The sequence below is a fragment of the Fukomys damarensis genome, unplaced genomic scaffold, assembly GCF_012274545.1.
Source record: "Fukomys damarensis isolate Sample0158 unplaced genomic scaffold, DMR_v1.0_HiC HiC_scaffold_24, whole genome shotgun sequence".
In the NCBI taxonomy this organism is placed as follows: domain Eukaryota; kingdom Metazoa; phylum Chordata; class Mammalia; order Rodentia; family Bathyergidae; genus Fukomys; species Fukomys damarensis.
The window spans coordinates 11,932,391-11,943,792 of NW_022900936.1; the positions used below are offsets into that span (position 1 = coordinate 11,932,391).

The 11,402-nt window shown below is 40.1% G+C and overlaps 1 protein-coding gene across 1 annotated transcript; it reads left to right on the forward strand.

Moving 5' to 3' along the window:
- The first annotated feature begins 428 nt into the window (after window positions 1-428).
- On the forward strand, window positions 429-963 carry LOC104851505 (keratin-associated protein 11-1). The gene has a single exon (XM_010608708.2). The coding sequence runs from the start codon at window positions 429-431 to the stop codon at window positions 873-875; it is 447 nt and encodes a 148-aa protein (XP_010607010.1). The 3' UTR covers window positions 876-963.
- The last annotated feature ends 10,439 nt before the right edge of the window (window positions 964-11,402 follow it).

Here is an 11,402-nt window from a genome sequence, read left to right on the forward strand (position 1 = left end):
CCAGGACCGGTCAGAAGGGAGAGAGTGTGTGACGGTAGGACAGTGGCATGTTTGGGGTTGCAGGCAGACCGACACTCATTGGATGCAAGCAGGATGAATGAGGGTGAAGATGTGGGCAGGGGTGACCAATCGCTTTGAAGCTGTCCACCAACCTTCTTAAAGCAGACTAACTGCTGTGCCGAAGACTTAGGGTTTAGTTACCAAACTACTAAACTTTCTTTATGAGGAGGAAGGCTTCTCAAGAGACAATTAACGTGTAGATTCACAAGATGTTCTAAGGCAAGCTGCTGTGAGCCAAGGAAGCTGGGGAGACCGGGGAGGGAGCCCCACCCACCAGCAAGGATGTATAAAAGCTTGGGAGCCTGGAGTGCCATTCACAATTCAGAAGCTAACTTCAGAGAGATACTTGCTGCCCTCCACCTGGCACCATGTCCTTCAACTGCCCCACAAGAAACTGCTCTTCCAGGCCAACTGGAGGACGCTGCACTCTCCAGGCCCCGGGCGCTTCAGCTGCAACCCACGATGTTGACTGCCTGAGTGGCATCTATTTGCCCAGCTCCTTCCAAACTGGCTCTTGGCTCCTGGACCACTGTCAGGAGACCAGCAGCTGCCAGCCCACTGTTTGCCAGCCAACGTATTACCAGCGAACTTCTTGCGTCTCCAATCCTGTCCAGATAACCTGCTCCCGACCAACGACCTGCTCAACTCCCTGCAGCCGGCCACTCACCTTTGTCTCCAGTGCTTGTCAGCCCATGGGAGGCATTTCTAGTGTCTGCCAACCAGTGGGTGGCATCTCCACTGTGTGCCAGCCAGCCTGTGGGGTCTCCAGGACGTACCAGCAGTCCTACGTGTCCAGTTGCCGAAGACCTTGCTGAGTGTGTGGGATCCAGTGAGATTAGTCAAGACTCCGTGCCCTGCCAGCTGTCCTTCCAGGATCTTCCAGCATGCTGCCTGAATCACTTCAGCTCTGACCCCATTAACTGCCTCATCTCTGGCTGCCAGCCATGCACAAGCTGCCTTTGGCACTCTAAAATTCTTCTGGCAAGCTCTAAGATGGTTTTAAGGGTTGATCTCTGGTGCTGTGTATGCCTCTTAATGTTTCCAGAGGCTGTACCTCCCACAGGCCAGTCCCGATGCTTGTGACATGTTTTGACCTTGCTGCTGTATCTCCTGGCTTCTGCTTTTGCCTCTGAAAAAAGGAGCTTGTCTTGCCATATACTTCTCAATAAACCTGCATTCGTTGGCATTGCAAATGTACGTCTCAACAGAGTTCTTTATTTGCAAGAGATTTTGTTGTCTATGAATCATTCTTTGCTGATCTGGGTCTTTTTATGTGAACTAAACATCTGGATTTAGTCACCGGGTTTCATGGGTGAGCAAGGGATTATTTTTTATTTGTCCTGAGAGTCTTTGAATATATGGTAGAGTGAGGGCGATGAGAGCTGATGGAATGATTTATCTTTTATATTTCTCCCAATATATAGAGGCTCATAAAATGACTCCCATAGATGAAAAAGAAAAATTGCTTAGGAAACAAGATAGCTAAGAAGGCTGTACAATGAAGGGGGCAATGGATTAGAGAGGTTCAGAGTCTTAATCAAAAGAGCGCATTGGAAACTTGTAAAAAAATCCCTGCACGGTCAGCTAGAAAGAAAAGAAAAGGTAAAGGAAGGGATGGATAGAAAGAAAGAGAGGTTGATTTCCAGGCTGTAAAACTCACTGCATCAAAAAGGCAGCTCTATTTACAGTGTCTCTCACTCCTTGGAGCAAATCAATGACCCTAAATATGCTTGGAGTCAATAAACTTCCCCATTTTAGTGCATCTGGGCAGGAGGGACTAATAATAACCTCAGAAACGTGTTGGTGTATTTTTAACTCAGCTCCGATTCCTTGCAGGCTCTCCCCAAACTCCATGTGCCATGAGGTGCAGCATCTGGATGGTGGGCAGCCCAATGCACTGATTCCCTTTGCTTTTTTTTTTGGTACTGGGGATTGAACTTGGGTCCTTGCCACCGAACCACTGAGCTAAATCCCCGGCCCTCCCTCTGTTTTTTATTAGAAAGTGAGAACTGGTGCCAATTGGTTTGCTTTTGTCCCTATCATCTGTTATGTCCAGAAACACATCTCTATATTTTCTCTTCTGAACTGCACAAGGAGAAACAGAAGCAGACAATTTTTACAGAAAATGGAGACAGATGAGGTATATGTGTCAGGTGAAATAGATGCTTTTCTCAGAGCAGGGGGCGTTTCAGAGTCTTGTGGACAGCCTGGCCATCAGTTTCCGCAGAAATGCATTTCTTATTTCACTGATTGTTTTCCAGAAGCAAACTTTACAGATGATTTCTGTAGAGTTGCAATATTTTAAATTTTTCCTTTTGCTGACTCTCCTCTAAGGGTCCCCCTTATCAAAGAAATATTTACCACGACTTACAGTAATCTCTTGCTAAAGCAAGCTGTGGTTTTTACTGTACATTGGTTTTTCCATGACTTCCCCCCCCCAAAAAAAGACACTTTGGCTTTCAGAAATGCTCTGGTTTATTCCAAAATATAAATCACTAGCAGAACTCTAAGTGGCCCGTTCAAAGCTGCTGCTTAAGTGACTCTCATGTATTGTTTATTTCAGTCACTTTGTGTACTGTTTGAAAAAGTCAAAGTTTTTCAGAGGTCTAAAGAATATTTCTTAAAAACAGTTTTGTTTTTTATTCTTCAGCTTTCTCCATTTCAATAAAGATGCAAGAACAGAGATGCTTTCTTTTTGTGTTTTTATCTAGATGGCTGGCCACTTTTAATAAATCACATTGATATATTAATAATACATTTTTTTCAGCTTTAAATAATACATATTGATAGGTGTTATGGTCTGGTCTGAATAAATACTTGTTTGGGCTCTTTATTGCAGTAATGTGAAATCAAAGGATGGAGCGATTGTGCTAAGCCATCTCCTTGAGAAATCCGTTTGGTGACAACTTTTATTCTATGTGTACTTTACCAAGTAAGACATATTAATGAAATTTGAGTTTTTGTCACTGTTGTATAAAGGTCACCCATGTCCCCAAATGTTCATTCAAGTCTGTTAGACACATAAATGCCTAATGTAAATGGATTTAGTGAAATTCAAGGAAAGGAAGTGGGGTTAAATGTCTGAATCGTGGTAGCTGGAAGAAAAACAGACTATAAAATTATGAAATGATCTAATTCTTCTAAAGTAGAAAGAAGATGAGAAAAAGATGACACTGTCTCTCAACCTTCACAGCAGATCCCCTTGAGGTGTTGGGAGCAGCCAGAATTTCCACCACACAGGGAAGGAAGTAGAGAGAATTTCATGCCAATATCGAGTGATGGTGCCTCTGCTGAGACTCGGGCTCCGCGCATGTCCTTGTACCTTATTCCTGCATGCAGAGGCATGAGGATGCTATCACTATCTCTGGTTGGAAGATGAGCTAACCAGAGTTTACAGGAGGAAGCAAATCTTCAACCAAGTGACAGAACCAGCAAAAGTCACACTTCTTCCCCGCAGCTACAGGATATTGGACACAAACTGCATTTCTAGGCCACAAGCTAAGAAGAGAAAGCAACACCATCACAACTTTCTCTTTTAAAACACCGTTCTTTCCTAGGCTACTTTGAAACTTTACCATTTATTACACAGTAAGGCCAAGAATGGAGAGAACTTTCCAAGTTCAAGTATAAATAGAATAGCTCTAATAGTTGAGGAAAAAAATAGTTCCTCAAACAGAAATAAAAGCAAGAAGATAGGAAAAGGACCTGGGGATGGAGGAGAAAGGAAGGAGAGGAGGGGAAAGGAAAAGAAAAGGACCAAGACGTGTGCTGATGCACCATAATGACAGTGATTATTATGTATCACAGACATATACTAATAAAAATAAATAAATCAGATATCCCTATAAAAATTAGGAGAGTCGGTCAAATGGCAGGGGTAAATAACTAATGTATAAGGAGATAGCCAGCCAGGTGCCCTCTAAAAACTACACACATGTGTAGCTTTAGTGAAATACCAGGAGATTCTTCCTTCCTAACTAGTAAGAACAATGCATTAGGGTTTTTTCCCTTTGTTTTTCTTCTGTTCTCACCTAGTAGGACAGCCATTGTCTTACATGAGGATACTGTGATTTAAGCCCCTAATCTTGATGTTTCACTTTCCCGTCTTGTCTCCTGTGCATACCACTGTCACATCTGTCTGAATTAGTGTCCAGAGACTGTGTTACAAGGTACTCCAAACTGAGTGGTTTAAACAGCAGGCTCAATGATCTGTTCATCATTTCTTTTCCATGGCAAATGATGAATATGAAAACAAACTCACTGGAAAGTAAAGTGATTCATCCTTAAAGCTTACCACACAGACAAAAGTTATAGTTGTAAATCCTAGGAGTAAGGGTTGCATTCATTTTCAGTTTGATTTAATTAAAATGAGGAAAGAGCTCAAGCTCTTTGGTAGCTTTTGCCAAGACATTAATTGATGGACTTTCCCCTTATCTCTGCATGTTATCAAAATAAGTTTGGAACAATCTTTTGTTGACTTTTTTTTTCTGGTATTGGGGATCGAACTCCGGCCCTTGCACTTGCAAGACAGGCGCCGGAACCACTGAGTTAAATCCCCAGCTCAGTTTGGAACAATCTTTTGAAGAAAAGCCTGTGAATGGTCTGAGAAGCATATGCAATATTTTTCTGGAAGTCACTTTTGGAAGAGGAGCAACCTGGGTAGAGCAAGGTCACATGAGTTGGAGTCAGAAAGTCTGGTGTTGAATTCAGTTCTATCACATTGATGTTCCAGAGTTCTAGTCCCTTCCTGAGTAAAATGGGAATGGTAACTCCAGTTTCAAATATTAGGTAAGGTGAGGCTCAGGAAAACTGTGCACTCCCAGTTGCTTAACAGAATAGGAGTTTACTTCTTGCTATGTCAAGTCTTGAAGGGGTGTTCTCACTTAGTGTGTTGTTTTTCTCCAAAAGATGATTTGAGGATGTAAACACTTTCACTGGGATGTCCTCTCGCTTCCACACATGGTTTCCAGGAGCTGCAGCAGGCCAGAGAGCATGGAGATTATACTTGGAACTCGGTAACCTGTCAGTTGGGTGTGGGCCGTACAGCTTCTGCTCATGGTTCATTGGCAGGTTTCCAGTTACGTGGCAAAACTTCTATGGAAGGAAGCAGGTTCCTATAATCTAGATATGGGCAAAAGAGGAAGAGGAAATGAGTTTTGTGAACAGCTGAGTTGTGCTTGCCAAACTTCATAGTTTGGCTCTGAGGATCAAAAAGCATGATGTAAAATGCTAACTCATCCCAGGTGCTGTAAAAGCTGGGTAGGGCGACTCTGATAGAATTTACCTTCCACCTGCCCACTAAAGGAGGCCTGTTTTAGTAGATAGAATGCATAGAAAGGAATTATTTGAACACTCATCTAGTATAATCAGGGATTGCTATCGGTGTTTAAGAATCTATCTTTCCAGGGGCATTATTTTCAAATCTCAAGAAACTATTTCTAGACAAAAATTGAGATGTAAATCATTGGTGCTCACTTAAAGGGAGCTAATCCTGGTAATGGCTGTAATAATTGAAAATAATTTGTATCCTTTTTACTTGAAATAAAGTAAGAATTGAGCAGGTAACAGCTCCATAAAGTAACTTAGGCACACAATTATACTTCCTTCTGTTATTTCAACATAATTTCCTATTTCAAGATAGTTTCAACTTAAACAATCTAGTATGGTCTTTATTTTCACCACGTAACAATATTTTTTGTAAGATACCAGTACTGGAAGGGACCTGTAAGTTGACTTCTACAACCTCCTTATTTAATGGATGAGGCCGTTGGGGCTGTGACTTGCTTGTCCAACAAAAAGCACTAGTCACTGAGGGAGCCACTACAGGACCTCTAACTAAGGGTTTGCATGTGAATGTGCAGGGAACCCTAATCAGATTTGGTGGCTCTGCAATTCATTCTCATTTCTTTTTCTTTTGGTACCAGGGATTGAATTCAGGACCTTGCGCTTGCGAGGCAGGCGTGAGAACCACTGAGTTACATTCCTGGCCAGGCTTCTCATTTCTCTATGCATGGGTTACTAGGTAAAGAGATTGTCCAAGGGTAGCACATATTCTTGTCTCCACTGTTTTAGATTTTTGTACTCTTTGCCAAGAGCTTTTATACTTTTTCATTTAGTGAAAAAGCCCTCTATTGTTTTTCTGACATTCATATGTAACTGGGAGACTGTATTTGTATTTGCTAAATCTGGCTACCCTAGGCAGGGTACACTGAGGGGACTGCTTTTACTCCAGATGACTCAGCTGGCATCTAAGCCAAAAGACCTCACCCACTCCTGAAGTCCTGTCCTCTCTGATGTGCTCCCCATAGCCCTTGGGGCATAGGAGGGGCCAGCAAGGCTCAGCAGCCCTGCACAAGCTCCTGTAAGCTAGTGTGCTGTTTTAGCTGAAGATTCCTTCTCCTGTCCCAGTGTACATTGCTTATTCTCTTCATTGCATCTTCCCAACATCTTCCCACCACTCTATGTTGGCTTTTTTTTTTTTTTTTTTTTTTTGATTGAACTCGGGTCCTTGTGCTTGCAAGGCAGGCCACCAAACTGCTGAGCTAAATCCCCGGCTACGCTGGCTAACTTTAACTATCGCTGGATTTGGTCTTTTAAAAAATTATCCTCAGAATAGTTATACCCCATTTGGGACAAGTATTTAGGAAATATATTTACTAAAATGCTTCCTAGCATTTTGTTTTTAATTGATGTGTAACTGGGCCCTGTGTTTTTTGTTAAATTCTCTAGTCTTATTTGATGTGATGTTAACAGTGACACAGAATAAAGGTTTTTTTTAAATGAGGGCAGAGTTTAAGAAATTCATGTGGAGTTAATTTAACGTGACTTGTTTTCTTACTCTTTTCACATTGTTAATATTGCTGTTATGTAATAGGAATCCCTGGTTGAGATGTCCTGCTAAACCTCTGTGTGTGTGTGTGTGTGTGTGTGTGTGTGTGTGTGTATGTGTGTGTACATCTGCGGAACCCTTTTATCTGGGGACATCTAGTGGAACTATCATTCTGTGAAAGCCATTTTGGAGATGACTAGAAAAAGTGCCTCGGAGAGTCCAGCCCAGAAGATGGCTTCCATTCTTTCTTGAATGCAAGATAAGGATGAGGAGAAACAGTCACATGAATCTTAAGAGGAAAAGCAAACATTACTAATGACTTGTACACGAGCCAGTGGAGCAAAATCTTGAAGGATCACTAAATTATTTTGTCATTTGCATTCTGCCACATAAAAGGTCAGACAGGCTGGCTGATCAAATTCTGCGACTCAAAGTAAAGGCTGCCAAGTTCCCGTGTTCCGTATGTGCTTCTAGATTAACATGTCTTCACCATGCTTTAGACGAGTGGATCTCAGTGAAATTTGTGGAGGCTTCCCCTTCCCATATTGCTGGTGCAATGGTAATTGAAAATGCAAAACACATTCATGAACAAATACAGCTGACTGGGCTGTGTGATGTTCTGGTGGGTAGTTTGGGCCTCTCAGAATGATATGTGACATCTGGATGCCGAGTAAGCCAATTACAAACACCAAAAACTTTAGGCATTTTCAGTAGTTTTCTGATTTTCTTCCTTGTGGAACTTATTTCTGAACAAGCTCTATCAAGTGAATGATTTTTTAAAAAGTTGCTGACTAGTGTTTCAGGGTCATGGGGAAAAATTGCTGGTGGAGAATTATGATTAGATTCTCTTCCCACTCTTTTCTTTCTTATTTGATGGCTTTATTTCTCGTTTTATCCTTTAACTTTGATTATTCCTCCAATAAGAAATGTGTATATGTCAGGAGACACAGGGAGTTTCTAGTAATTCTGAGGTGTTGTAAAATCAGAGGGTACTGGAATAACTGTACAGTTTAGTTAATTGTTCATTTAATTATTAATTCATCCAGTGAATATTTATTAAACATTTGACAGCAGTAGGGCAATGTTTCTCTTTCACAAAAATTCTTGCAGAGTGGGAAAGCAGATATATAAATAACCAGTTAACATGAGATACGTGACATTGGAGAGATGTGTACCTAAGGTCCTGTGGGATCTATAGCATTGGTAGGATCAATTTTGCCCTAGGGGAGAGACTACGGGAGGGTTGTTTATAGAAAACAATTAGAATTTGTTCTTAAAGAGTCACAAAGTCACGAAGCCTAGTTGGGTGCAATGAGAGACAGTGGTTTCCAGTGCAGTTGTCTGAAGGATGAAAAAGGATTCAACAGCTCCCAGTCTTGAGGGCATAAAAGCTTATGTTCAGAAAATGGTGAGTCCTAGTGTGGCCCCCCAAAATGTTGCTTTGAGTGAGTGTTAGAGAAGGAAAACGTATAATTTCTGTGTTGGTTATCTTGAATATCATGGAACGACTTGAGTCTTTTAGTTAATTAACACAGAGTCACTGGAAGGTTTTAAAAATTCTCTTTACCTGGTAACCCAGAAAGAACTGGAGCTCAAAGACACCTTTGATATTTCTATTCTGGAAGATTAAGTAAATATGGGTAAGTTAGAATTAAAAAAATATTAGGACATATTTGCAGTATATAATGGTTACCTTCCTTGTGGAGAGTTGGTACATGTACATAACACATCCTAACCCTTTTTAACCTCTCCCCCCCCCATCTCTTGGATGCTTACCAAGACAGAGAAGATGATTTGAGGCATCTGCAGGACATCAGGTATTTTCAAGTGGGCATGAGCAGGTAGCAATTGTTGCTTCAGGTATGTAGGCTGTGCTTCTCAGATATGAAAAAATTTTTTTTCCTGTTGGGAAAAGAATGGGTTCAAAGAAATTCATTGAGATTAATGTGGAGATTGCATCATGACCAAGATTTATATACTGTCACCTCTCATTTTCCCTTTTGGTTGATTGGTTCCAGGACCTGCCTCCTGTGAATATCGAGATCTGCAGTACTCAAGTTCCTTGCATAAAATAGCATAGCATTTGCATAAAACCTACACACATTTCTTATATACTTTAAATCATTACTAGGTGATGTACTATACTTAAGATAAGGAAGATCCCATTAAGTCTGTTGTGTAGAGTGGCTACAAAGTATTATTTAGGTAATAATTATGAGAAAAAAGTCATTACATGTTTAGTAGAAACACAACTGTTCTAAAATGTATTTTCAGTCCATAGTTGATTGAATTCTCTGACACAGAATCTATGGTACAGAGGAGCACTGATCACTTACAGAATCTAGAAAGAAATCCACATAGCTCTCACAAATCATTGTACATTTTGTATACTGTGAATAATATAAAGTATTAGGATGACAATGGGCTTGGCAGTGATACATACAAGTAACAAACTAATAAAATTTACTGCATAAAGAGTAGTCTTTTGGGCCAGGGATTTAGCTCAGTGGTTCTGCTGCCTGCCACACAAGAGCAAGGTCCAGAGTTCGATCCCTGGTACAAAAAACAAACAAACAAACAAACAAACAAAAAGAGTAGTATTAATTCAGCAGTTATAATGCTTTGAAAATGTAGTATAGTCTTCATATAATTGTTGGAAATGCTTTAATTCCTGCACAAATTAGGTAAATTTCTTATCCAGCTGGAAAATATTGCATCTTAAAATTCAAGGAAAAGATTTTCTAATCAATTAGCATGCATGTTGAGAAGGAAGGTTGTTAGGTGATAAAGCATTCTTTTCTTCTTGTTCTACTTTTATTTTTAATTACCACGTAATAATTGTACACATCTAAGGAGTGCAATGTAATGTTTTGACACAGGTATATATTGTGCAATTACCATATCAGGGTAATTAGTATGGCTACTATTTTAAACATGTATCATCTTTTTGTGGTGAGAACACTAACAATTTTTCTTTTAACTATAGGTCAAATTTTTAGTGAGCAGAAGGATGTCCTTAGGCAAAAGGTGACATCAAACTCCAGAAATGTGTTCTGCCTCCCACCGCTTGTTTTTCTCCTGACACAGAAAGTTAAACTCTTTCTTTAGGAACTCACTTTCCAACCCTTAAGGGTTCTGTAACTTGAGTGGAGCTTTGGTCTTGCAGTTTGCTGTCCAAAAAATAAATGGACACATTTGGATCCATCACTGGGGTCCTCTTCCCCTAAATTAACTTCTGAGGTCAATGTCTTCCATGGCTCTGGGAGCTATGAGTCAAAGAATGTGGCCTTGTGTGTACTGATCATGGAGCTCCCTTCTGAAACTAGCAGCTATCAGTTGACATAGTCAGTACCTATTGTTATTTATTCCAATCTTTTTATATAATGTGCCTAATTACTCATACTTGTTCCAAGAAAAACACTTCTTTTCAGGGTCTGAAATGAGTTATTCCATAGAGCACATGTCGACAATATGTATTAAAACAGTGATCTTTGTATAACAGAAAGACCTCTCTTTTCTCTTCTTGGATCTCAAAAAGTTCAGGTGAAATAAATTTGAAAAGTGCTGGATGCATGAAAGTCAACTCTCCTGTAAGTTCCACCTTAGCTTTAATATGGTGATGGATACCTCTAAGTGCAGAGTATATCATGGGATGCACCCTAAACTTTTCTTCTTTCCTTAGAATATGTTGGAGGAACTGTGAAATAACAGTCTGTAAAGCCATACATTTGGGTCTTTCTATATACCCAATGATGTGAATGCTTTTGTTAAAATGTGGTTTTCTATGTTGGCCATTACATTGATTATTACTATTAATTTTCAAGGTGATAGTATTTCAATACTTTTTAATAGTCTTTATGTAAGAAGTAGATTTTTTTTTAAATTTTCAGGGTTCAGTCCTGGCCTACCCACCTACAGAGGACCACAGAAAATAAGCAGCCCTTGATATCAAGAAATCAGTCAATAACAAATGTTGGCAGGGCTGTGGGGAGAAAGGAACCCGTCTCCATTGGTGGTGGGAGTGCAGACTGGTGCAACCACTATGGAAATCAATACAGAGATACCTCAAGGAGCTGGAACTAGAGGTTCCATTTGACCCAGCCATCCCTCTCCTGAGTATCTTTCCAAAAGAATTAGAAGAATCATATCACAGTGATATATGAACACCTATGTTTATAGTGGCACAGTTTGTAATAGCTAAAACTTGGAAACAGTCCATTTGCCCATCAGTTTTAAACTGGATAAAGAAGATGTGGTTTTTCTATAAAATGGAATATTACTCAGTCATAAAGAATGAGAAGTTAGATTCATTCATAGGAAAATGGATACATATTGAGGATATACTCCTAAGTGAAATAAATAAGTCACATGTTTAAATACCGAATAGTTTCTCTGGTGTGAAAAACTATAATAGTACATGGGAAGGGTAGGGGAAAGATAATAAGGGAAAAGAAAAAAATATGACATAATGAAAAAATGGGAATAAAGTGGCTGTAAATGGTGAGGGGAGGAG